The sequence below is a fragment of the Corvus moneduloides genome, chromosome 4 (assembly GCF_009650955.1).
Source record: "Corvus moneduloides isolate bCorMon1 chromosome 4, bCorMon1.pri, whole genome shotgun sequence".
NCBI classification, from domain to species: domain Eukaryota; kingdom Metazoa; phylum Chordata; class Aves; order Passeriformes; family Corvidae; genus Corvus; species Corvus moneduloides.
This window is the reverse complement of record NC_045479.1, coordinates 39,757,175-39,784,211: the sequence shown is the minus strand read 5'-3', so window position 1 is coordinate 39,784,211 and position 27,037 is coordinate 39,757,175. Positions and strand designations below refer to the sequence as shown.

The following is a 27,037-nucleotide window of genomic DNA, read 5'->3' as shown; positions in this document are numbered from 1 at the left end:
TGCTTTCTACAGATTTCAAGATGTATATTTTCAAATCAGCTTTCACAGTAAAGAACACGTTCAGTTTGAAGTACAGAGAAAATGAGTTATAAAACACAACGGCCTGCAAATTACCATCAGAAGTGTCTTCTTTCGTAGTATCAACACAACCCATCCTGCAACCTTTGGGCTCCTTTGCAACACAGGAAAAGCTGGCTTGGAGTAGCTGAAGTAATTATCAGTGCTAACATGCACACTTTGCTTCTCCCTAAGTAACTGGGAATATGGTCCCAGTTCTAACTGGTTTATCAACCCAGGTGACTGATACAGGAGATAACATTCAAGGTGTGGTTAGATGATAAGGAAAAGACCACTGAATGGCTCCCTGCCTTCAGAAGGAGTTATTTCCCCATTTCCATCTCCAATCTCTGCTTCCAGCTGTGTGTTCCTGCTGCTTTCTTTACGATGTCTTATGTAGTCTTGATAAAGCAAGTTGACATACTAGCAGCAAATACAAGTAAATATCCTGCCGTTGAATCAGCTAAATCTGTGGTCAAATGAACCAAAGCCAGTTCAAAGAAATACTTGGCTTTGAATGCACAACTCCTGGCAAGGCCATTGTTTCACCAGGGCATTAGATGAGCTCAGGACATTCTTAAGGTGAGCCCATTCAAATGATGGGCTCAGCTGCATCATCAAACACTACAAGGAGGCTGAGGCAATCCAACACCACACTTCTTCCAAAAAAGTTCTCACCATCAGCTTGCAACCATAAGTGAGGAGAACAGAACATCCCTCTCGAAGTGGTGTGCTCTGAAATCAGCCAAGCTTAATGTAATCTTCCTCCCCAGTAATGCTGCTAAGATAGCTGAAGCAGATCCCACCTTTTCCCTGCCTGTCTGCTGCCATTCCAGTGATGTCCTGGGCCAGCTACTCTGTAGCTGTTCGGGACTATCTCAGGGAACTGATCTACAGAAAAAAAAAGCATTATTTCTCAGGTGTGCCAGGTCACTTTATTCTCTTTATACCATAAGTGCATAAATAACAGAGGGGGCAGCAAGAGGATGGACGAAATGGATGGGAACTGATCTCTCTGAAGTAACATGCCACCAAACCCTTTACAAAGGGATGCATGCTGAGTCTTCATTATCTTGCCATTAAACACAACCATTTTAGTGTGGCCATGCAGCTGAGTAAGCCCCACAACTGCTACATTTCTTGAGCAGAGAAGGTAATGTGGCTGATTAAGGATCAGAGAGAGGGTAAGACAGACCCAAGTCAATGACTCTCTGCAGGTCTACCTATACCCCATCCAATAAGAAAGAGGAAATTAGATATTGTGGTATCCCCTGCATTGAATGAGTTAAAGATCAGGATTGGCAGTTATCTGCCAAAAAGGATGGTCTGTATTCTAACAGACTCTCTTCACTAGATATGGAGGAAAACAAGTGGTTTTGAGAATCTTTTTGAAACTGTATTTTGGCATGAAAACCAGATCTGTGTTCTCAAATGTCTCACTGCAGTGCATTTCAGGGTCTGTTTGTGTGAGGTTTGTTTTGCTTATGTGAGGAAACTGCAGCCTGTCCTCTGACAGCAAAGGCACGGTGCAGCAATATCTTGCAGTCCCACAACAGTGGATTTGGGATTTTTCCCTTGTGAGAGTAGCACTACACGGTATATTTCTCTCAAGGTGTCCTACCCTCTGGCCTTGGCTCATGTTGTTACATGGACAACATGTTGTTAAGATAAATAAGGTAGGTCAGAAGTCAAAGCCCAGCGCCTGCATATCTCTCCAAGTACACAAACAAACACAGAAGGAATGGCCAAATTATTTTTAAATTACAAAGGTGATTTAAACTAAGATGCTAGGATGGATATTACAAAACCAGCTGAATGAAGGAATACCAAAAGTCCGTGCACTCGCTTTTTGTGGAGGCAAGAGATAACTGAAATACTAATGCTTCAACGGAACCAAACAAAGCACAGAACAGTATTTTGCATGGCTTCATCATCTGCAGTCAGAGCTTAGTTTGTGTCCTGCTTTTCCAGGGGTATCAATGGGTTTGTGCGACTTTATGCATTAATTCCAAGAACCTTTTTCTGCATGCTGTAGGTGGAAAAAAAAACCTTTTCTGCACCAGATGGCGCAACCACCAGCGAACCTCCCCTGACAAACCTCCTGCCGGGGTCAGCAGGGCGGGGGCTCTCAGTCCCGAGGCTCTGAAACTGCACTGGTGACTGTAAGGAAACTGCATTGGTGACTGTAAGACCGGCTAATGGAATCAGGGCAGGTGGCAGAAAAACAAGTTCAGTGGCACACACAGCCTTCAAAATTAATATATCATTTGGCTTATTACTTCCTCTCCCTCTCATCAAATACTACCTTCCTGATAAAGGCTCTGGATGTTATCCCGATCTGTACTGCCTACTGGTACTTAGAAGTTTCAATTTGTAAGGCAGCTGGGGTGGGGGATTTCCCTTAATTTTCCTGTTTCATATTTAGTTAAAAAAAAAAAAAAAATTATTCTGGTAACAAAACCAAGTCATGGACTTGGACAAGAACTACCTGTTACTTCTTCAAATGTCTCTAGTGCAGCTAGCCCCATCACAGTCCTCCTTAGGCTAATGCATGCCACATATTGGAAACCACTACCAGCTGGCTTTCAGGTGGAAGTTATGAAGAATTAAAACTCTACAATAAAAGAAGAAAAGCAGAGTGTGAAATATATGGATATTAAAACACTTTTTTAAAAGGAGCAAACCCTCTTGCTATATGCTTCTTTATTGATTAAATTCTACAAACATTTTCACCTATAACTACCAAAAATCAGGACACATAAAAGTAAGTGCAGAATAGTTTGTGAGCTCTTTGTATGAAACTACTTTTTATATCTCTAGAGAGTGTATGTGTATATATATAAAATATACTGTGGAAATAATAACAAAATCTGAAAAGCAGAAATGACATGGAAGACAGAAAGATACACAGAATATGCAAGTACTGGGAAGAAAACACTGTTGAAGGTGTTCAGGAAATTCAGAGGTGAATGTGAAAAAGAAGCTCAAGACAGTGCTGGTCATCCCAACCAGTGTCAGGCACCTGAACTGCAGGATGCCCAAGTTCTACTTTCTTAGTGTTTCTTACCGCAGATGTGAGAACGTAAAACACGTGTGAGAGCTTTTTCTTTGACCCAGGGGGAAAACATGGCATTTTCCCTTGATTTCTGTGACTGTCACGTTCCAGGGCCTTGGAACCCAGCTTGGAACAAGCAGGTAAACCATCAATGCTGTTGCAGTTGAACTGTGCTGCATCTCTGTGGGTCACCAAACTCCTCCCAGGAACACCCAGTTCTACACCAGTTCTCTCCTGAGTGCAGTGCTGAACTTGCTATTCCCTTGCTCCACAGAGAAACTGTTTCTGTTTCAGTGTCATGAATGTGCTCCTTACATGCCATTGTTTCATGTTTGTGTTTAAACAAGTACTACCTCACAGGCAGGCAACTGGGCACTGTAAAAAACTTCCCTTGCTTGGCAACAAGTTATTGCATAGCAGCTACTGGGTGCTGAGGTGACTTATGGTCAGGATCCACCTGAATGAAGAGAGGGCATATGCACAAAAGAAAAAAGACAGACTGGGTAAGAAATGTGTTTTTTCAGAACAATGACTTAGCAAGACGAATCAGTTTATTTCAGGAGGTATATGGATCTATGCCTCATTTGAGGGGACATTTAACCTCAAGGAAACTCTTCTCAGCAAATCTACTTCCAAAGTGGGCTTCAGAATATACATCCAAGGTTGATAATTTAGCCCTGTTTGTGATGGCAACAAACTCTTGGAAACTACTCAAATTAACCTTGAGGGTTTCATGTTGAGGCTACCCCAGACACTATTGCCTCTAGTAAATGCTCCAAACTACTTGTCCAGACACTTGCACTGTTGTTTAACTGCATGGGCTACAGGCTGTATGCTGAAAGTTGTACTGTCGAAGCTGTGCTCTCAAACATAGAGAGCCAGCAGAAAGGTGACTTTGTAATTCATCAGTAAATCAATTCTATTAGGACAAGAAGAGGGCTGAGGCTGTTGTCAGGAATGGGTGGTTCATTCTGTGTCAAGTAAAATCATACACCAGTCAGTAAGACTGCATCATCCAAACATTAAATTGTGGAGTGGACCACAAGAAGGTCTGCAAGGAAGGATGTTACAGACCCTGTGATCCAAAGCAAAGCATATATTCTTTGTATAACAGGGAGCTAGAAGGCAAGTATGGAATCATGCAGAGGAGATGTGGGCAAGTGGGTCGGCAAGACTGGGAGAATTCTGGGAGATAAATGATCAGGTACATAGAATGGGTCTGAGTTAAGAAGCTAGCTGTGTAATAAAATCCTTTCTGGGTTTTGTTGTTAGAAACAAACAGTTCAAGTAACAGCCGGACACTTAATTTATTGTCTTTTCCTCCTCTAACCTAGACTGCAGGCTGACTTGAATAGTACTTCAGGCCTGACCTCATCATCAGCTGTAGTTCTGTCCATGCATAGCATCCCAAACAGACTGGATTTGGATTGCACGCTGTATTTGCTCTCAGCTTCTCCTAGATCTAGGTTGTCCCTGAATACATTTCAGTTTCAGACTGAAAGATGCCTCAGTCTTTCACATGAGTCCTTTTAGCATGTGCACACCCCAGACACCCTTCTGGGCCACTCCCTTGAAAAGAAATGTGTTTTGTGCTGGACTGAACAGCACATTTGAATGACAAATGAGCACTGAATTAAAAGAACAATTCTAAACTGAACTGGCATCATCCTAGTTTGATTAAATAAGGCAGATGAGCGTGATTATCCTGGGGCTTTTCTGATCTAATTACATACAATCAAGTGTATCTAGGAAAGGAGAGATCACTGGATTGTTTAATTTTCACAGTTTAGTAAAGCAGGATATGGTGACAACCTAGCCACATACTTCACCCTGCTTAAGAAGAAAAGCGTGTTTCTTCACTCGGTGATGTGCCCATAACAAAAACTATTTGAGAGTAAAAAGAATCTTTTCCTGAGGTTTCTTCCTTTCAGTTCTTTAGAATTGTTCCATGAGCTTCTTTCAGAAGTGATGACTAAACAGAAAACTAGGAGAAAGAAAACACCCAACCCTTTCATTCTGTGTTAGATATTTAGCAGAAGTTCAAAATAATTGGTTTATATTTTTGCCAGTTGGCTTCCCTTCAGAAGGCATACACTATTGTTTTGTTTAATTGTGCTTGTGGCTGACTGCGCTGCTACTAAATAGGAATCAGATTTGGGCGGACAGATTACCAATGCCTCCCAGATGGATGAAGGAATAAATATACCAACTAAATAAAAGCAAAAGAGCTGTTGTTTTCTGATGTGGGGTTATTCCAGCTCCGGGTGGTTTTGAAGCAGCTGTAGTTAATGTGCTTGAGAGCAGACACACCTGAACTGCGTGCCTATGGGAGGGAGGTAAGAGTTCATGAACAGCTGCTAGAAAAACATTTTGTTTGAGACTCTATTTTCCAGTACACCTGAAGTAATTTTACATTTTTCAAAATGTACATCTGAAGTTACAGAAATGTACAAAAGTGCCGATCTCATATCCAAAGCACCCACATGGCACATGGTGTGATTCTTGGAGATGTCCTGTGCAGGGCCAGGAGTTGGACTTTGATGATCCTTTTGGGTCTCTTCCAAATCAGAATATTCTGTGATTCTGTGGTAACACCACAGCCCAGGGTGTGCACCCAGGTGAAGCTGCAGAATGCCTACCGTGCCACCCAGCCTGCAGAGTAGCCGGGGTTGTTGGGAAGGGCAGTGCAGCCCTGGGCAGCTCAAAGACACAGCTCCTGCACACGAGGAAAACACAAGTTGAGTTCAGTGTTCCTTGTTAAACAGCTGCAATAGCATTGCATGTGGTATTTGGGTTCCCACTGCTGCTATGAGCCGTGCTCTTGATTCCTGCCTGTCTGTTCAAACTTGCTCCCAGGAAGGCTGCATCTGCTTTTCACTTAGTAGAATCTGAGTGTCATTTCTAGTAAGAAGTTTCTTGTGGAGGTGCTGACAGACCTCTCCATTGGGATAGGTACTAGCATGAGGATTTCTTATCACTGTGTTTTTTGTTACACAACAGGAGTGTCAAGAAAACAACAAAATTATTTCCCCTGTATTTGTACAGAATTGAATTGACCTACTGTCTGGAACATGGGGTCACAGCTGCAGCAGGCAGGCCTGACAGAAAGCCACATTAAGCAACACATGCCCCAGCTGCTTTTCAGCATCCTTCTTCCTTTGTCCTTTTACCTTGAGGTGCCTGACAATCTTTAGCACACAACAGATCCCAGCTTTATGTCACAGTAACAGAGATGCAGTCTAAGGCTTCAGAAAGGATACATCAGCACAGTGCAAAGCCCCGGAGGCTTGCTTTGAATTTATTTGGTTTTTGTCTGGGAGCAGTTCATAGTCAGTACATGAGATTAGTCTATCTGATTAGGAGCAGCAAATGGCTTGGAGATGAGACCGGACAAACCCTGGCCACCTATGCCTCTGATCAGCATCTGGCAAGGACCATTTTGTGTATGTGCTGGATGCTGCATAGGCAGCTGCCAGGGAAGGGTAGGCAGGATATGTTCAGGGAAAAAAGATTACAGTGAGGAACAAAAATCAGAAATTGAAGTGTTTAATGCTCCATCCATTCACTTCAGTTGGGCACTCCTGCAGCACAGGGGCCCACCTTTCCTCTGACACAAGATGCCTATAGGTAGACCAGATCCATCTCAGGAAATAATTTAGTGTGTAAGCATTAAACAGTGAAATGTCTACAGTTAGAATCTGAATTTATATTAAAAAGGGTCTCATATCATGTTAGTTAACCACAATGTAAAGTGAGTATCTCCCGTTAAGGCAGCTGGGCCTTAACTGCTCCAGATATTTTCTGTAGCATTATAAGTAAAACACACAGCAGTAGTGAGGTCTCCTTTTCCATTTACAACCCTCAAATAGTGGAGAAGTCAGCTCTCATAACTATACAAGCTTATTACTCACCCTTCAAGTAAAACTTTTTAATTATACTTGTCCTGAATTGTTAAGCACAAGAAAATAATTACGTACGTTGATGACATAGCAATACTAACTGTTATTAGTGACAAACAAATGTTGCAGCACTGCATATCAGAAAATATCCCCCTCTTTCCCTAAGCTAGCACAGACAGCATATTTTACCTACTTACAACCTCCCTTAACTCAAGATTAGCCTGTTGGAGAAAAGAGATAAGATTGTCCTTGAAGACTGATAAAAATTCTAGACAGAAACTGTTGGGGTTTTTTATCCTTAGCAGTTAATGAATCAGTAAGGGAAATTATTATTTAAATAATCTCAGTCTCTGAGTCATTGGTCACAAGATGCTTATTGGTAGAGAAGTGGAAAAAGAAAGTCATAGTTACAAGTTTGGTAAATCTTGGACTGCAGAAAATTTATTGCTAATTTAAAAAAGCTCTTTAATTTCCACACATCCATAGCAAAATGATACTGTTCTTAAGACAAGGATCAATAATGTGATACCTTGGGGAGAACTACATAAACAGTTTGGTTTGGTTTCAGTTCAGTAAAATACATTTTGCATTGGAATTAAATAGTTCTCATGTGCATGAGGACAAGATTGAGAATCAGTAGTACAGCTATTCAGTAGCCATTTGCTTCCGTCCTCTTGCATTTTTGTGTAGATGGAGTTTTCTCCTAACAATGATATTAGCTAGCTAAGGATCCCAGGAATTGGGGTGCTGGGTGGAAAAGAGCAGATATCTGACTTTGCCTGCTGCAGGACATTCTTTACTCCACTTGAAAACAGATTTCTGTTTGCCTTGAAATCCCAGCACTAAAAGGAGGTGAGCAGGCTTTGCAAAATTCTGGCAGCTTCTCGCTTGTCCCTCACTAGACCTTGAGCTTTATGCTTTTAGAGAGATAACAAGGTCATCTTGAAAATCCATCATCACACAAATATCTAGATTTAAACCGTTGCTGGAATTTTTACAAGGTGCCATGGTTGCTGAGGAGCTGTATTTGGCCAACAGACAAGTCCAGGCAGTTATCCACTGCTTGTTTGGACAAGTCAGTTGTCATGGGAAATTACCATTACGCTCCCTCTGCTCTTTAACTGTCTGCAGCACTCATGTTCTCTGACAAAGCTTTTCATCATTCAAAAATAATTTTAAAATGTCACCATGGGCAAAGAAAAAAACCTGAGAATTAGAAAAGGCAGTCAGACTAAAACCTAACCAGTTCCAGTTGAAGTGCAGCAACTAGTAAGTACCTATGAAAGTAACATACTTCCAAATGCCCTCCATTTAAAAAACACAGAAAATTACGGAGTGGGAGTTGACAAGAACATAGGACGACAACATCCAATTCTCTTTGGATGTAAAGTTTTCTCCTAGTTCCATCTCTTAAATATCAGTGAAAAAAACAACTCAGAGGGCACGAAGGACGGCTGGAAGCGCAGCCGGTATCCCGCGGCGTCGTTCCGGGCCGGCGGGCGCAGGAGCCGCTGTCCCCGCGGCCCTCCCCGCCAGGGCTCTGCGCCCGCCCCGCCCCTCGGCGCGCCAGGGGGCGCTGCGGCCACCAACATGGCGGCGGGCGGCGCGCGCGGCGCGGCGGGGCCGCGGTAGAGGGTCCGGGCAGGGCTCCGGCGGTCCCGGCGCCCCGCCCGCCGCGGGCCGGGCAGCGGAGCGGGCGTGGTTGGCGGTGCGTGGGGATCAATCGTGGCTCGTTCGGGGGCTGGGGCGGCGCCGGGGGGTCTCGCTTGTCGCTCGTGCGGCCCTCGGTGCTGGGGGAGGGCCTCCCGCTGGGGGAGCGGGGCCGGGCCGCGCCGGGCCGGGCGGGCGGGCGGGGGTGCGTGGACGCCGCTGTTTCTCCACGTCGCCGTCCTTCCACACCGCCGGACCCCCCCCGTTCGGCGGCCGCGGTGAGTCAGCGCCGGGCCCGTCGCGCCCGCCCCCCCCCGCGGTGACTCGGCGGCGGCGCTGCGGGTCATGCTCAGGCATGTCGGGCCGGGCCGGCGCGGGAGCTAAGCCCTGACTTGCCTCCTGGCAGCGCTATATAAGGCCCGGCCCGGCCCGACTCGGCCCAGACACCGCCGCTGGAGTCCGGCGTGTGGGCTGGACGAGGCACCGAGGTGAGTGGGCTCCGCCGGGGTGGCGGCTGCCGCCCGCCCGCGTTGTGTCGCTTGAGTGCCACGTTCTGAGGTTGTTCTCCCCTTAACTGCAGGCAAATGTGCAATACCAAGATGTCCTCCCTTGCGGATGCCTCCTCTGTCACCTCTTCGGAGCAAGAGGCGCTGGTCAGTAACTCTGTTGGATGCGGGGTTTTTTTGCATGCTTTTTGCAGAGTTTTTAGCGGCTAATTCAGAAGAATCACTGTGCTTAGCGAGCGATGGTTGGAGAAAAGCCAGGAAGTCCAGCTAGTGAAGGTGGTCTCTCTTTGGTTCTGTAGTAAGCGAATCTTATTCATAGTTGAGAGTAGAGGGTGATGGTTTAGATCTAGACTGCTTCCTTCTGAAAACATCCTTTGATGTTTTTTGTTTTCTTTTAATAAAGAGGATCTTATGAGCCGATATGATCGTGGTAAGTATTTTGTGGTGAAAATTGTTAACAGATCATAATTGAAGAGCTGTGGAAAATCTCCGTACAAACCATACTGTTGGTGAAATAATCTGAAGGTTTTCGACCTTCTCATGTGTTGGGATGCCTAAGCAGGTTGTAAGAGTCTGCATTTGTGTTCACAGCTTTGCATTTCCAGGCTTTCCATGATACGGTGGCAGTTCTGCTGTCTTGTGCTTAAGTTTTCCTGAGGATGGAAGCCTTTTACTCCTGAAAAGCGAGTTAAAAATGGCCTATGTACGATGATGGTTGAACTGGATTAGTTTGTGTAGAAGGGTAAAGCTTAAAAGTGTACAACTGACAGTAGAACTTCAAAAAAGTGAAATAGCAGAACAGCAGACTGTTCGAAATTTTTTTTTTTCATTTGTGTCTTTTTTTTTTTACGTCATCAAATTGTGATATTACTGTCTGCTGTCAGATCTGCAAGGCTGAAGAACTTCATACTTGGAGGAGTCAGGAAGAGAGGGCTGGGACGGAAAAGTGGGCTTAGTTGTGGATTCACAGTTCTGAAACTGCCTTCCTACTGTCAGCTGTCAGTAGTACTTGAATAAGTTATTGTTTGCTTCCTTTATGAAGCTCTAGTATATGCTGCATGTTCTAAATAGTTCAGTTCTTAGGAAGAGGTGAATAGACAGCTAATGTTGTCCACAAATTTATCTTTTTTTTGATTATCTGTAATTCTTGCAACTAATCTCTTGTTAACTCACTAAAACTTAACGTTGGTTTTAGCAGATCTTTGGAATGGAATGTAGGGAAGTTCCCATCCGCCACCCTTCCTTTAAACATTTATTCCTTGTCTCATGATATTTTATTCACACTTCTCCGTTTTTTGGGGGGTTTTTTCCCTTCTGTGTTTATTTTTTACATTTTATTTTATGTAATATATCAGGATAGCTAAATATTACCTTGGGTTTAGAATGGTTACGCTAGTGTTAAAGAGGTGGCAGTAGAATATACTGCGCTGGGAGCATCAGTGGCTCCACAGGCTTTGCTGTCGTGGCAGCCCCTGCAGCTTGTTCTCATCTGCTGCACTGGTGCTGTATGGGGGAAGTGATTTTTCTTGTTTAACTTTTCCTTCCTCTATCTCGGAAATTGTCATAGACTGGCTGTAGATTAAACTGCTGGCATGGTGAGTGGGTGGGAGGCCATTGCAGAGGTAGGAGTGAGTGAAGTACAACTGAAAAGGCAGGGTGTGCTTGTCCCAGCTAAGAATAGTCTTCAGAGGTAAAGCAGCCCAGCTGGCAAATGCAAAACCAAAACCCCAGAAACTGTCACAGAAAAAGAATAAGAAAGAGGTGGACCAGTGTTTTTCTTTATGACTTGCACTCTGGACCTGACAGTCACAGAGGTCTGTTTCCATCCTCCCTCCCCTTTGGGAGTCATCTTAAGGGTTAAAGGAGTGAAGCGAAATTCCCCAGGATGCAGCCCTAGACTCGGAACTAATAAACAAATCCTGTAGCTCCAGTTAAGGAATCTGTATTTCCCAGTGTGTTGAGGTTTAACCCCAGCTGGCACCTAAGTAGTATGGAGCCGCTTGTTCCCCGGCCCCCACCCCCCACTGTGGTGGGATGGGGGAAGTAGAAAAAAAGGTAAAACCTGTGGGTTTCGTAACTGAAATAGAGTATAATAATAATAGTAAAGAAAATTAATAATATTAATATTAGTAAATAAATAATAGTAAAGAAAAAAAAGGAGAGCAGTTAAATCCAAGGAAGACAAGTGTTGCACAGTGCAATTGCTTACCACCTGCTGATGGATGCCCAGCCCATCCCCAAGCATCAATCAGCACCTCCTGGCCAGCTCCCCTGTTTTTAACTAGGCCTGACATTCTGTGGTATGGAATATTCCTTTGGCCAGTTTGGGTCAGCTGTACTGGCCATGCTCCCTCATGGCTTGTGCACCTCCTCACTGGCAGAGCATAGGACACTGAAAAGTCCTTGATTTAGTGTAGCTGCTTAGCAACAACAAAAACATCAGTGTGTTGTCAACATTATTCTCCTACTAAATCGAAAACATAGCACTGTACCAGCTACTAGGAAGAAAATGTAACTATCCCAGCTGAAGCCAGGGGACAATGAAAGACTGGGATTTGAGCTAAGATGTACAGTGTATGAGAAGTTTAGTATGGTTGGTTCATATTTGCTTTTATTTTGTATTTGCTTTTAAATTTTAACTTTGCAAAATTAAAAACTTGAATGTAGCTAGGTTTAAATGCAGTTGTATGTTTGCATATCCGATTAATACAGAAGGAGGAAGGCAACCTGTAAAAATAACTTTTTTTGGTGAATAGTTAGTACATTCTGTTTTTCTACTTCCACACACAGGTTAAACCAAAGCCACTATTGTTGAAGTTGTTAAAGTTAGCTGGTGCTGAAAAGGACACTTTTACTATGAAGGAGGTGAGAACTTTTAACCACTAAAGGTAAACTACAGTGAGTACAGATAAATTGTTCTGTTTTGGGTGAATGGGGGGGCAGTGTTGTTCATAGCCTCTCTAGAAGTTATTGAGGTAAGATACTGTGTTTATTCTGCCGCTGACTTGTAACTGGGTATTTGGCAAGTTTCTCATAAATCTGAGCAAAAGTTCCTGGTGGTCAGTAGGATAGCAGCATTCTTCTGGAGTAATACATGAAAATCTGTCAGCTCAGAGATAGTTTTGGGTGTTTAGAGTTTGAAGAGCAAATTTCAGTGTATTTAATGTACTTTGTCTTTTACACTTAAACTTGAAGCAACAACCAATATTTAATATCTGTATTTTATTTATTTCACAGGTAATATTCTATATTGGACAATATATTATGTCTAAACAATTATATGATGAAAAACAACAGCATATTGTACACTGTGCAAATGATCTCCTGGGGGATTTATTTGGAGTTACAAGCTTTTCAGTAAAAGAACACAGGTAAAATGGGATTCTTTTCTGAGAGTCTGGTTGGGAAATAATGAAGAACGTAATGCATATGTCCCTTTTTTAACTCTTTTCGTCTTCAAAGATGGTAAGCTCTCTTTTATGATTACATGTACCTAACTTGTACCATCTCTTTCTTTATCCCTGTTTAAGGAGACTATATTCAATGATTTCCAGAAATCTGATAGCAATCAATCAACAAGGTAAGCTAGTTTAGGAGGATGATTTGTTTTGAGAAACAGCAGGAGGGAAAACATAATTTATATAATGCATCTTGCAGGTAGTGATCAGATAACAGTGAGTTCTCCATCATTAGCTATTTGGCTTTACTCACTACGGTCCAGAACAATCACAAATAGTGAATCAGAGCAAACACTGTTTCTTCAGGAGAAGAAAAAAATTCTTCTTTTATTGCACTAGAACCAGAAGAAACAGCTGAACAAAATGAGTACTAAAAAACTTAAGTCATTTGCTTGTATTTGGTATGGATAAAGCCCTCAACAACATAAAAATTTTTACTATGAAAAATTAGCTTCTTGAACTTAGGCCAGCAGTGAAATAAGGGCAGATGGTCTTTTTTTTTTTTTTTCTGTTAAAGGTCTATTTTAATTTTCACAACTGAATGTGAAGTACCTTTAGAATTGATCATTCTTAGCTACACTCAGCCCTGTTTTAAAAGGTCTGTATACCTTAAAAAAGTAGCTTTGTGGTGAGTGTGGGTAGCCACTCCTTGAATGGAGAATTGTTACATACAGTCCTGCAGTATAAAAATGCTCAATATAGCTGTAATTTTTGCCTAATACACAGGGTATGAAACAGAAGTTAAACAATGGAAGCCATTTTGTAAATTGGCCTCTAAATCTGTATAAAGACATCCTTTGTTTCTAATTTTTCCCAAAGGCAAGTGTTCAGCTGCTGAAGATGGGAAACTTGCTCTCTTTGTCATCCTCATTGTTAAGCTTACAAACTTAAATTTATCTTTCAATTCTTTTTTCATGAAAGAGTCTTTAGTAATTCAGGATCTGTCTGTTAGTAAGCATATATCATTAACAGCAGCTAATTTTTCTTCTATTTTATGTCTTTTTAACTCAGTGTTCCCATAAGATGATAAGTAGTAAAAAGCAGTTTGGAGAGGAGGAAGTAATTACATTTTGTGCATATATTCTTTCATATCTGCAGACTCACAACTTACGTACAGCCTTCATTTGAAGCCATTTATAATAAAATTCTGAGCTGCATTCAGTTGACATTTATTCTTTCTCCCCACATTCCCACTTCAGTAATGTTTCAGGAAATGTGCTGCACACAGCTGAGAAGCAAAGGAGTAGTGTGGTTTTTTCCATTGTTGCGAGATGTCTGGATTTTAAGTTTTATTTAGAATTTACTCTTTGAGCCTGAAATTGACTTTTTCTGCTATGTTGTATTATGGGATTTATTTTGGTTTGCTTTCAGACTCTGCCCTTCGTGACACACCTGAGGATGATGCCACATCTCAGCTTGAAGAAGAAAATGTTATTAAGGTGCTATTTTTATTTTATTTGAATAAATTTCTGAGTTGTAAATTCTATTTAGTTTTGCATGACAGTGTCAATGGCTTAATGCAGTAAGTTGATTCTAGTACTTTACCTCATATTCATGCTCAGGCTTACTCAGTATTTCTGTTACCAGGAGTCTGTGCAAGAGTTAGAAGAGAAGCAGACTTCATCAAACGTGACTTGCCAAGCAACTACGTCTTCTAGGAGGAGGACACACAGTGAATCTGGTATCTGCAGATTTATGATGCAGAGCTTTCATTAGCATAGCCACTTAGGGGGAAAAGCCACATTCTCTTGCCTTGCTGACAAATACTACTCATGTTTCTCTGCTTATCTAAAACAAAATGTTCAGTCTGAAAGAAAAACACAACTCCTTGCATTGCTCCAGTGTCACGTTACAGTTTGGATCTCTAGAATTGTTAGTAAGATGATGGATAACTTGCTCCACAGCTCTGTTAAACTTCTTCACATCAGCAGGACTTTATCAGTTATGTTATCTTCATGATGAGAGCACTTTTGTTTGTAATCGACTGATACCATCAAATTCATTTTAATTCCCTCTGTAGACAGCCACAAAATTTGACTTTTTTTTTGTTCACTAAAGCCAGTTTTCTTTGGATTTCAGTTGGTGGGAGGCACCAAAGGTGTGGTAGTAACACAGGATGATTTTGGATATATTCAGGTATCTCACCATTCATTAAGCACTTGCTAAAACATCTGGTGACCTAAGCATCATATTTGCCTCCCCTTTGTCTTTACAGTGGTTATTCAATAATCACTGGCAAATACATTTTCAGAATACAAATTGTTTCTTCTGATAAGTAGCAGTAACAAGCTGGTCAGCATAAACCAGAAAAAGTTTCTCAATGGAAGTGTTCTCTACAGTTCTACTTAAATACTATTCTGTGGAATTTCTTGTTAGTTTGTTCCATCACTTACTTTCTTACCTCGTGACTAGGTGGTTGTAATTACCTGGGCAGTGATAACCTTCTGTCGCTGGGTAGAACTTCTTTTCTTCACTTGCTCCGGAACATTTTTCAGTTCCTCAGCTTTCAAGTAGTATTTTTTGTGTCCCTCGTAGTCCCTGTTACGTTAAGTCCGTCCAAAACCAGTGCTGCGTTGCTGAGCGGTTTGCACTACATTAAAAGAATGTTTTAATGTTGTAACTAAAACTGATGAAAGGATGGAAAGTCTTGGTTAAACATCACAACCTGTAATACTTAGGCACGACCCAGAGCACATAGGTCCTGTGTTGTGCTTACTTATTGTAGGTTTGATTATTAACTCTTGTCTTTGCATCCATTTATTAGTTTGTTACAACCTTAAAAGTTCTTTTAATATAGTGTTTTTATATACACTTTTTTTCTAATTTATAGGAAATCTTCCCTTTAAACCACTATTCTTGTTAAATTGGGATGGTAGCGGCTCCTTTGGAGCCACTTAAATAGTGTATAGAGACCTTGTGGTGATACAGTATCAGTACGGCATGGAGCCATGACAACTAAATGAGGACAACGATGGACAGGAGCAGCCCTTGGGCCTGGGGGCACCAAGTTTGGTGGGGCTCTCAGGGCGGAAAAAAGAAAAGAGAGGGGCTGAGCCAAGAAGCACCAAGGGAAAATAAGAGAAGTCTCAAAGTATGTACAAGTGTTTTGTTCTCTTTTTTTTTTTTTTTTTTTACAATGAAAGATTCAAGACTTGAAGACTTGTGGATTGTCACAGTGTGTTTTGCAAGGCGAGGGAGAAGCTGGGCAACAGAGGGTGGGTGCAGAAGGCACCTGTGGGGGGGGCAGCAGACTCATCCTGAGGTCTGTTGAACCAAAACTTGTTGTCATCTTGGGAGGTTTTCGCTCCGCTGCACTGACATTCTGAGTTTACAACACGTTTTTTACCAAACGCTCTAAAAGTCAATGGAGCTGAATTTTGACTTACCTACCCCTAAAATGCTGTACCCTTACTCCTTTCATTGCTGTAGGTGGTTGTTCCAAAACACAGTGTACTTAAAAAGCATTGTCTTTTTGCCTTCAAACGAAGCGTGCTTAGTAAGCAGAGCTTAAAGCAATGCTTTCAGAGTTCAGCTTTTGCATAGTATGTCTTGAAGATTTTCTTGCTAGGGTGTGACGAAAGTTCTAGTGGTTTGTTACAAAAATCTTGTTGAGTAAATACAATTACATATAGTGCAACTATTCACTGATAAATTTGTTGAGGTGTCTGAAACTTGCACCTGAACTTAACCTTGTTTAGCACAAGGTGTTCTGTATGCGTGTGACCTGGGAGCTAATTGCTCTGTCTCCCTGCAAATTCCGGGATGAACTCAGAAGCCCTCTGAAAGTGCCTTTCTCTCTATTGCCTGTAGAGGGAGTGAGGACAAGTAAAATTCTAGTAGTATTTCTTAAAATTAGGAAGAGTTTAACGTGTCATGTGTGGAGTAAAAATTCTTTCAAATTTGCAATTGTTTTGCGTGTGGATACTGCCATTCATAAGCTGTACTGATGGGACAAGTGGGGAAAGCCAGCCCCTGAAATCCTGGTTTCAGAAATTTTTCACGCTATATGGGTATAAGTGTTATTATGTCTTTTAAAATAAGTCTCAGTGCCTTTCTGCCACATTAAAAAATACTGAAATATTTTATTTTATTAGATTTCTTTATAGTAAATTATATGTTAAGCTTCTGTTTAGAATATTCATAACTGCACAGTGCATAGATGTTTTTTGAGTAATAAAAAATTCTTGACTGTGCCCAGAAGAAAATTCGTCAGATGAACTGCATAGTGACAGAAGAAAGCGACACAAGTCAGACAGCATTTCGTTGACGTTTGATGAAAGTCTCTCGTGGTGTGTAGTCAGTGGTCTGTGCCGTGAAAGAAGCAACAGCAGTGATTCAACAGATTCTCTTTCCATTCCTGTAAGTCAAAATAGAAATGTAAAATATTTTTGCGGTACGAATTTTGCAGATGCCACAAGTGCAAGCATGCATCTGAAAACATAATGTTCTTAATTAAAAGCAGCAGTGCCTTCAGTGGTGTCTGAGGAAGGAGAAGAGGTTGAAAGAAAAGTTGGTGTGTGAGTGGAGTAAGGTCTTGCGCGGATCTGCTGGCAGAGCTGAAGTGAAATTTTTTAAAATATTAACGTGGAATATTCTTTAAAAACCAAGATCCTCACTGCTTGGCACAGCATGGAAAAATGTCAGATGTATTTTGTGCTTTAAAATAAGTATTTCTTAGAATGGTAAGAGAGGAAAAGAGTCGTAGACATTCCGTAATTCAGAATTAGTTTGTAGTTGTGGTACAGCTTTGGTAACTGTATCCAGTAGAATGTATGCTGATGGCCCATCGTATTCATTTGCCATGCTACTGCTTGGAAGTTTTGTATTGTTTTTAGCAAACACCAAGGCAAATTATTTGTGGTTAGATTAAGTCATGAAGAGCTAAACAATTCCTAGTCACATACTGTGTTCTAAATTGACAGAACTAATACTGTATCTTCAGTCTTCCTATTTTGTAATTGTTTAGCCACAGTCTCAGATTAAGCAAAGTTGAATAGAGTAGAGAATTTAATGACAAACAGCCAAAAGATACCATCTTCTTGCATCTGTTCTTCCACTTCTTAGGAGGGACTTTCTGAAATAATAATGGCAGCCTTTCAGCTGGCCATAGGCTGAGTGCAGTTTCTTATTACAGAGCCAACAAAAGGCTTTCAGACCTAGCTTTTTTTTTACCAACCTGTAATTTGTTTATCTCATAAAAAGTACTCTACCAGCAGCTGGACCTTTTTCTTCCATAGCTAATTATACTGAGTAGTGCAGTTTTATTCTAAGAGTTGTTTTAAAAGTAATGTTGTGTGTATGGACTGGTGAGGTTGAATGTGTGCTTTGTTTTTTTGGTTCTTTTTAGGATCTTGACGCTAGTTCATTAAGTGAAAACTCTGATTGGTTTGACCACAGTTCTGTATCAGACCAGTTCAGTGTCGAGTTTGAAGTTGAGTCTGTTTATTCAGAAGATTATAGCCATAATGAAGAAGGGCAGGAGCTCACAGATGAAGATGATGAGGTACTATCTGCTTTCCTTGTTTGACCCTGGGGGGAGGGGATGAGGAGGAAAAGGCATCTCAGCCTGAAATATTCCTGTAAGTTTCCAAGGAGAACTCTTCAGGTATATTTTCTGACTGCATGGGCTGTATCAAAATCTGCACCCAGTTGTTCATTAAATCAGATCACGTCAGTGCAGTTGGGTCACCCTTATACACCCACCAGGCAGTGACTGAAACAGTGCTGAGGCTTTCTGCAGGCTCTGAAATGGGCTGGATAGGAAAGTCTGGGTGCTTAACTTCACTCACCAGCTGTTGGAGTCTGTGGCAGCATGTGTACTTTAGTTTTTCTGCATTTAGTTCTAAGAGCATGTGTTGAGCTTTGACAACACTTGATACCAAAGGAAACATTTCTGAATAACTTTTTACAAAGGGGTATTTCCAAGTTTTTTGCCTCTGAATGTAAATGTTTCATAGAGATGCTGAACCAAAGTTTTAGAAATTCTTATTAGTAGGCAAGAAGACAGAAAAATTGTGATTACCATAATTTTCAAGAGATTTCTGGAATGTCAGGAATGAAGTGAGAATGTATATGGGGTTTTCTTTCTGGGTTAGTTATCTGCTACTTCAAAGAGGTTGATCTGCTCATGGCAAGATTGGGTAAGTACCGGAGGCAGAATTCACCAGGGACATACATGATGGTGGTATTTGAGAGGCTGAATGGGACCAACTGTACTGATGAACACCAAGTTGTAGTGTAGTGCACAGTTGCACCCTGAGATAGGATTTGGAGGAACAAAGGATTGAGGTGTGCCCCTGCTCCAGACAGTAGTTTTGAGAATTGCAGAATAACTGGTGTTGGAAGGGGCCTTTGGAGGTCATCTTATCCATCTGCCCTGGCTCAGGCAGAGCTGATCGCCCAGGTCCATGTCCAGATGTCTTTTGAATATCTTCAAGGATGGAGGCTTCATATGTGCTCAGGGCAACCTGTGCCAGTGCTCCTTCACCCTCACAGTACAGAGTGTCTCCTGACAGTCAGAGGGAACCTCCTGTGTTTAATTTGTGCTGGTTGCCTCTTGTCCTGCCACTGGACACCACTGAAAAGAGCATGGCTCTGTGTTCTTGGTGCCATGCTTTCAGGTATTTATCCACATTGATCAGGCACCTCCTGCCCTGAGTCTTCTCCAGGCTTAACGGTTCCAGCTCTTTTCAGCCTTTCCTCACATGAGAGCTCCTCTAATCCATTAATAATCTTAATAGTCCATCCCTGGAGACTCTCCAGTAGCTCCCTATCTGAAAATCCTATCAAGTTTAAAATATCTTGGGTTTTTAATGAAATGCCAAAATCCAGTTATATATATATATTTTTTTTTAATTTTAATCAGGTTTATCAGCTGACTATTTACCAGGATGAAGATAGTGATGCTGATTCATTTGATGAAGATCCAGAGATTTCTCTAGCTGTGAGTAAAAACTTGTCTAGTGAAGCATCATAAGTTGGGTAAACTGACAGAGTAGATCAAGAAGTATAGATGAATTCTATTGCTACCAGTGATTTTTTAAGAATTAAATTGACTTTTTCTTCTACACGTGAAGGTTCCAATACAATATTTTAATCATTGAACATGTGATTATTAAGGAATCTTGATTTTTTTTTTTTTTTAATAATTAATAAGCTTCCTAATCCATTTAAAAAAACCCCAATCCCGCACTAATTTACCATTTCATTGACTTAATGGAAGGAAATTATTTGGAGCATAAATCTGACTTTCTGCACAAAATGGAAAAAAATTAAAATCTTAGTAATGCACATTTAAAAAACTCTCACTATAAGTCAGAATACCTAGTTTTATTTTCCAACTCGAATTAAGGCATCTGTAAGATACAGATGTGAAGGCTAGCCTTTTTTCAGAACAGTACTGTAAAATTAAAAGATGTTTTTACTACATTCTATGAGAACATTCTTGAAGAGTGGGAAGAAATTTACAGTCTTGAGGCAAAGTGTGGAGATTTATGTGAAAAAACACTGCATTTTAGTGTGCGCTCTTTCCTTATTTGCTTCTCACAACTGAAGCTTGAATTAAAGCTGTTTTGTGGAACTGTCTGAAGTGTTCCAGTCCCTTGATAGTCTGTAGGACTGAGGGGACTTTGTGTGTGAAAGACAGGGCTGACCACCTTCTGAAAACATAGCAGTGCTTATGTTTGGAAAAAGAGGGCTGCCTGTACATTATTTTTAGGATTTAAAATTGGTCTTTTAAGCTTTTGATGTTACTGATGTTATTCAGGACTCATGTAAATAAGTTGTGGATTGGTTTTTTTTGTTTTGATTCCCCCCACAGCTTGCATTATTTCTAAGAAGGGTCTCTCTCCTTAAAAAAGAAATGTATTTTTAACAAAATAGTGGTTGATTTTCATTGTAGTGTATGGAGTAACCTTTGAGAGGCTGAAAAACCACGGTTTTTTTCCCCTTTTATTTTTTTTTCTTTTCCCTCCTTCTTCCCGTCTCTTTTTCCATTGGCCGAGGTTTTCTCTCATGCGGCTGTGTTGGAGTGCCCTCCCCCGCCGTTTTGTGCACCAACAGCTCAGCAAACCGCAGGGGAAAGGCCCTCAGGCTTGAATAGTTCCCATTGCAGAAGTCCATAGTCGAAAAGAAGGGAAATTATGACCTTTTTAACAAGTTTTCCGTGAGGTCCCCTGAAGAATTTTGTGGTCTGGTTTCTTCAGTTTTGCATAAGAAGTAATAAATTGTTCTATTCGCAAACCTATTGCAAAAAGAAGGAAAGCCAGAGTCATTTTAAAATAAGAACCATTTTAATCTAGAACTGTGAAATGGGGCCAAAGCCACTGAATGGAATTTTAAAATTATAAACAAGTTGATAGCTCAATAATTATTTTGGTGGTAATAAATTGTTTATAATCTCTGAATACTTCAGTTGTAAGTGTTCCAAGTAGCTTAAGCTGTTCCAACCTTTGATTCACTAAAGGATTATTGGAAGTGTCCCGAATGTAATGAAATGAATCCTCCGCTTCCACGACATTGCCACAGATGCTGGGCCCTTCGTGAGGATTGGCTTCCAGATGAAAAGAATGTGAAATTGGAAAAGAGCAAATTAGAAGGCTCCTTCCTTTCAGAGTCTGGAGAAGGTTTTGATGTTCCTGACTGCAAGAAAACAAGAATGACTGAAGATAAAGAACCAGCTGTGGATGAGAATGAGGATAAAGCAGTACAGATTTCTGAGTCCCAGGAAAGTGAAGGTTATTCCCAGCCATCAACGTCAAGCAGCATGTTTTGTAGCAGTCAGGAGGACTTCAAGGAACCTGAGAAGAGAGAAACACAAGACAAAGAGGAAAGCATGGAATCCAGTCTGCCTGTTACCAGCATAGAGCCATGTGTCATATGTCAGAGTAGACCTAAAAATGGCTGCATAGTACATGGCAAAACGGGACACCTCATGTCATGTTTTACGTGTGCAAAAAAGCTGAAGAAGAGGAACAAACCCTGCCCGGTGTGCAGGCAGCCCATACAAATGATTGTATTAACTTATTTTAGTTAGACACATACTGACTGGAAAGCTGCAAAAGAAACTTCATAAACTGGTTAAGAGAGTAAGAAATTATTTTTGTATGCATATTGGAAAATTAATATTTTGTGTCCCTTGGCATTCTGTGTGAAAAATAATTGCTGACATAAATGCACTGGAGTTATTAAGAGGTTTGCCTAATACTCATGAGTCAACTTGGAGATTTTAAATCCCTCTCAGTAGAAATAACCAGGTGCTCTAAACCACCTGCCTCTCCAAGTGTTTAATGTTCCATACAAGTTAGTGATATTTGTTTTACTGAATTAAATACACACGTTAAAACTCCAAATTCAGTGACTGTTGGAGAAGAGACATGTTGAAGTGTTTATTTCTGCAAGTTCCTCTTTTTAAGAAAATAGATGATGATTCAGGTTCCAGTTTGTGTTGCCTGGTGAAGACATAAAGCTCAATCAGACCCTTCTGAATAAGTGAATAAAATGAATAAATAGAATCTTGTATTAAATTCCTCCAAGTAACCAAAATCTGTGGGAGATCCTACCAGGAAGTGGGGAAAGATGTGATAGAAAATAATTATTACTTTAGAAACAGAAAAGGGTATTGTGTGTCTTATATTTTTATAGTGTACGTTGTAAACTTAAGGGCTGCATGTCTCCTGAGAAGTCATTGATCCAAGCTCAGTCATACAGTTCTCTCTCAAACGTCCTGAGAAACTGACATTTGTGGGTTTGGAGGTCTGTACTGGTTATGGTGATGATTATTACTAATTTAGCAGCATGAAAACAGTCTCAGGCAGACAAGATGAATGAAGGATATGCTAGATACTGTCATGTCAGGCAGTATTAGGGGACAGTTTTTTTTTTTCTGCACTTGTTCTGACTTCAGCAGAATAAATGCAGCTGCATTGCTACATTCACTGGAATAAAAATAGAAGAAAGTCCACCTTCATCTGCAGAAATAAGTAAGCTGTGCAGTTCTAGGTCACATTCTTTAAGTGCGGTATTCTTTCCCACTCACTGTTCTTACCTGTAGCACAAGAATTCTGAAAATCTGTTGCAAGGTGTTTGGCCACCTCAAAATTGGTCTTGTTGGACCTCTCTTTTACTGCTTTAAGCTCTTGCCTCCTTACTGTACTTTGTCAAAAACTTTGTGAAACTTACCAGTTCTGTGCCCAGGGAGTCTGCTGCCTGCCTCAGTTCTGGGGGCCTTCAGGCAAGGTGGTGGAAGTAGGGAAACCAGGATGCGGTAAAGATCACTCAGCTGCTTTTCACATGGTGAGTTTCTGTACCAGCGAGTGATATTTTACAAGAAGAGTTGTATATTTTTAGCACCTTTTATTTTTACAGGTAGTTGCTGACTATCTGCCCAATAGGGAATGGCAAATAAACAGACAGGGGAGTGCCAGGATCGGAGATGTAGTCTTAAGTGCAGGAATTGTGCTTTGTTACCCTCTTACAGGCCAAGGTTCAACATCTTCCCTAACACCAGCAGTTTAAAATTCCTGATGCCTGTGTGCTGGAACAGCGACTTCTACTGCTCTCCTTAACTCCAGGGCTATAAATGCCTGGAAGTACCTAGGAAAAGGACATAAAGATCTACAGGAGAGACTCAGTGAATCTTTGGTTGTGACTTGCTTGAAAAGTAGTAAAGGTAAAGACTGAATTATTTGGATCATTCACATTTTGCTCATACATTTGAGCTATTTCTTTAAAAATACCACTAAAAGATGCTGGTGTACCTGAAGTTCTAATATAGTTCATTTTGACTAAACAAAATATAAACCCCAGTTGTATACATTCAAGTTCTTCCTTGCAAGTTTCTTGCCTCCTGCAGTTTGTAAAGTGACAGCAGGTAGCTGGAACTTCTTGGAAGTTTTTTGATCAGCAGAAACCTTTCATGGGTTTTATAGGATTTGATAATCCTTCAGTTTGAGATTGGGAAGGCCTTTGGGCAGATAAATAATTTTTTCAAGTAAGGATACTAATAGAGAGCTACCTGCCTTAATTTGCACTTCCTATTAATTTTTTTTAATTTTTGATTTGATAAACTTAGGTGCATTGAGGCTTGCAGAGGTTCTTCATTGCACCTGCAGGTGAGAGAGAACTGTAGATGTGTATATGCAGAAGCATCAGTAACATGGGGACGGTCCTTAAAAGGCTTCATCTCTAAGAAGCTTTGTCCATTGCATGGTCGCCCATGTCTTCCCCTCTTTTAGCGTAATACCTTCTCTGCAGTCACTGCCATGGCTGTGTAACTGCAGTGCTGGGGGAGCAGCTGTCCTTACCTAGTTCCTGTTGGGACAAATTGTACCATCCCACTCTAGGCATTCTTTTCCAGTCACATGCCTTCTCTTGCAGAGAATAGCCCTGGAACTACCCTCCACTCTCTGCAAGTGAGGAAATGGGGAATTTTGATTTCTACATCTACAAATCACTCTCAAAATGTTTGAGTTACATTTTATGGCTTAATATTCTTAATGAATTCTTTAGTTTGTTTGGTGTGGGTTCATGCCTTCTGAATGGAAGTGATGGGTGTTGATGCCTGTGCCTGTTCCTGTTGGGGACACTGGCAGGCGAGTGCAAGTGCAGGCCTGGTGCCCAGGGGCTGTGTCACAGTGATTCCTGTGGTGACTCCCGGCTGTGACCCGGAGCCCTTGGCTGTGCCTCCACCCCATCTCCCAGCCTGGCTGTGCTCTGTGTGTGGGCAAGAGCAGTGAGCACCCTGCTTATTCTGGCCCTTAAACATTTCTGGCCTTGGGTAGTGGCACAGAAGTCAGTAAAGTTTTGGTACAAAAGTTGTTCCTCCTTGGTGATGTGTTTGAGATGCTTATTTAATGTCACACACATTTTAATCTTTAATTTATTGCTGTTTGTAAATATCCGTGTGCTCACAGTTGAATATTTTGAGCTCTAATTTATTGAATTAGTCTACTGGTACATGTGTAGTTATATAAATATGCTTATTTAGTAAATCACAGGCACAAGAAAAATATTTTAAGAAATGTAGCATTAAAACACAGAGAAATACTCATATTCAGATTAAGAAGGGCCGAGGAAGATTTATGGCTATGTTTCCTTTTTTCCTTCCCTTAAAATAACTTCTGCATTGAACCTGAACAGGATTTATTAAATAGAGATGGTGCTGGTGCAGCATTAGCATAGTGAAAATATTTTGGTGGTGTTTTGCTTTCCTTTGGAATGCTTTTGTATCCCTGAGTGCAGGCAAGAAGCTGACTGACTGCTTCCGGGTGCTGGTAGCATTGGGAGTGATGGTCTAGGAGATGCAGGACAGTGATGAGAGGCTTTAAGGTTAATTTGCAAAGGTGGTAATGGCTTTTGCCTTTGGACACGTGACCAAGAAGGTTGCAGGGGAAGCCAGATGCCAACAGGATGCGATTGTACATGATTTTCAGTAATTTTCTTAAGTCTCTTCCTTCTTGCACATCAGGCAGACAATAGTTATGTACAAATGGTGCAAGAACTTGCATTTATTCTTTTTCATAAAGTACAATAAACCTACTTGCTATTTAAATACAACTCTTTAACTATTTACCTATTTGTTGATATTGAATTTATATTAGTATTGAAATTCACCCCACACTGGCAGGATTGTGGGCTGTGCTGTCCTGTGCTGTTCCTGTTAGCAGATGATTTAGAAGGGGTAAAAGTGCTTCAGAATGCTCACTGGTGAAAAGCTTACATCTCTTCTAAGAGCATGGTACGATTTTTATCACTGAGTTCTGTTTGCCATAAATTTGTTCAAATGTTGTCTCTGAAGTGTCTGGGGATATGAAGATGCTTGCAGGACTTCAGGCAGATTTTTTTTTTCTCTTCTATGACTAATATGAGGAAAAGAAAATTCCTCGTTCTTACAGGAAGTGTCAACAAGAATAATTGTTCAGAAAATTGTGTCTTACAAAAGAGAAATTAGAAAATTATTAGGAGCCCAATGAAACTGAGTACACCGAATAAATAGGACGAATACAAGGGTGAAGATTTTTTTCTTCCCCATCTTAATCTAAATCTGCTGTTGTGTTAGGGCGTAACTTTAGGTAGAGTTTATAATTTTAAAGCAGGTAATTTATTCAGCATATATTAACTTGTCACACACACGGTGGAGCAGCAGCTATCCCTCATCCCAGGAAGATACAGCATTTTGTTGTGCAACATTTGGCCTGAAAAGGGGCATTTGCTGTTGTGGGGCTTCCCTGTGGGAAGGAGCATTGGACACATTCACGGCACTTGTGGACCGGCAGCGTGGTTGTGGAGGGGCTGGAGGCTGGCCTTGGTTCCACAGCAGAGCAGAGCCTTGCTAGAGCGTCAGTCCTCTGGCTCTTTGGGGGATTACCTGCCCTGCCTTTCCAGCTCCTCCATACCGGAGTCCAAGGTGTGCTGTGCTGTTTAAAGGTTGCACAAGCAAAGCACAAAACCCAGCTTAAGGTTTTAACAATGGATTGCACTTACTGAACATGAAAAATGGTTGCTTTTAACTAAAGTGTGGGTGTTTTGTTAGGGGTGTTTTTAGCACAGATGCACTGAAAGCTTCAAGTGAATGCTTCTCTAGTGTACCTATAGCTATATTATAAATGTGCAATTTGTCAGTGATACTTAAAAAGATGGTGGCTTCCCTTTAGCGTAGATGTTGTTTTAGCTTAACAGCCCACTTTTAAAGCCAGTTCTTGGTCTTGAGCCACAGTAGTGGCTGTCAGGATGATGATTACTTAACACCTGAAGTACCAATAGCTTTTCTAAAACCAGAATCTTTGTTGTCTGACTACACATAGCTGGGATGACGATAAACAGAGTAGTTCATAGTGAATTTAAATAACTATGCAACACGCTTTCAAGAGCTTGACCTGGTGCATTACTTTCCAGCTACCCAGTGCATGTATGACCACAGTCAGTAACCATTAAAATGCAAGTATCCACTCCAATTGCACACAGTATAGAGCCATTTATGAGAAGTTAACCGCAACACACGTGAATCTTTCAGTTTTCCCTTTTCTGAAGGAAATTGAGTACTGTGCTCCATTTAAAAGCTTTAAATAAAGATTTGTTTATATACTCCATGGTGCTCTTCTTTTCCTGTCAATTACTTGATTGTTAGAAGTTCTGGTACTTTGTTTTTACACAGATTCTTATTTTTTGTGAGCGAGCACACAGGCTCTTTCTGCCCCCACTCAGCTGCTGGACTGCTGACTTCTGTCAGATTTCTTTGATCTGGGAGATTTTAACTTAAGGAATCTCTCGTTCTTCTTGCTACAAGTGGCAGGATCAGTAATGGGATTTAGTGGATAATTAATTCTCTGTGTGCTAAACAACTCACAGCAGATCAGAGGGTGAGAAAAGGTAGAAAATGCAAATCGACATGAGGAAGACATTAAAAAACCAGTA

At 41.1% G+C, this 27,037-nt stretch overlaps 1 protein-coding gene across 4 annotated transcripts; it reads left to right on the top strand.

Moving 5' to 3' along the window:
* The first annotated feature begins 8,622 nt into the window (after positions 1 to 8,622).
* MDM2 (MDM2 proto-oncogene) lies at positions 8,623 to 26,712 on the top strand. 4 transcript variants are annotated; one of them, XM_032106264.1, is made up of 11 exons: positions 8,623 to 8,719; positions 9,242 to 9,314; positions 11,958 to 12,032; positions 12,405 to 12,538; positions 12,698 to 12,747; positions 13,997 to 14,064; positions 14,213 to 14,306; positions 16,824 to 16,984; positions 17,973 to 18,128; positions 19,491 to 19,568; positions 21,090 to 26,712. In XM_032106264.1, the coding sequence occupies exons 2-11, from the start codon at positions 9,246 to 9,248 to the stop codon at positions 21,657 to 21,659; spliced, it is 1,455 nt and encodes a 484-aa protein (XP_031962155.1). In that variant the 5' UTR covers positions 8,623 to 8,719; positions 9,242 to 9,245; the 3' UTR covers positions 21,660 to 26,712. The 4 variants fall into 4 exon arrangements, with proteins under 4 accessions (XP_031962155.1, XP_031962156.1, XP_031962157.1 ...); XM_032106265.1 differs by lacking the exon at positions 8,623 to 8,719 and adding an exon at positions 8,920 to 8,939; XM_032106266.1 differs by lacking the exon at positions 8,623 to 8,719 and adding an exon at positions 8,997 to 9,149 and having other exon boundaries at positions 16,827 to 16,984.
* Positions 26,713 to 27,037: the final 325 nt, after the last annotated feature.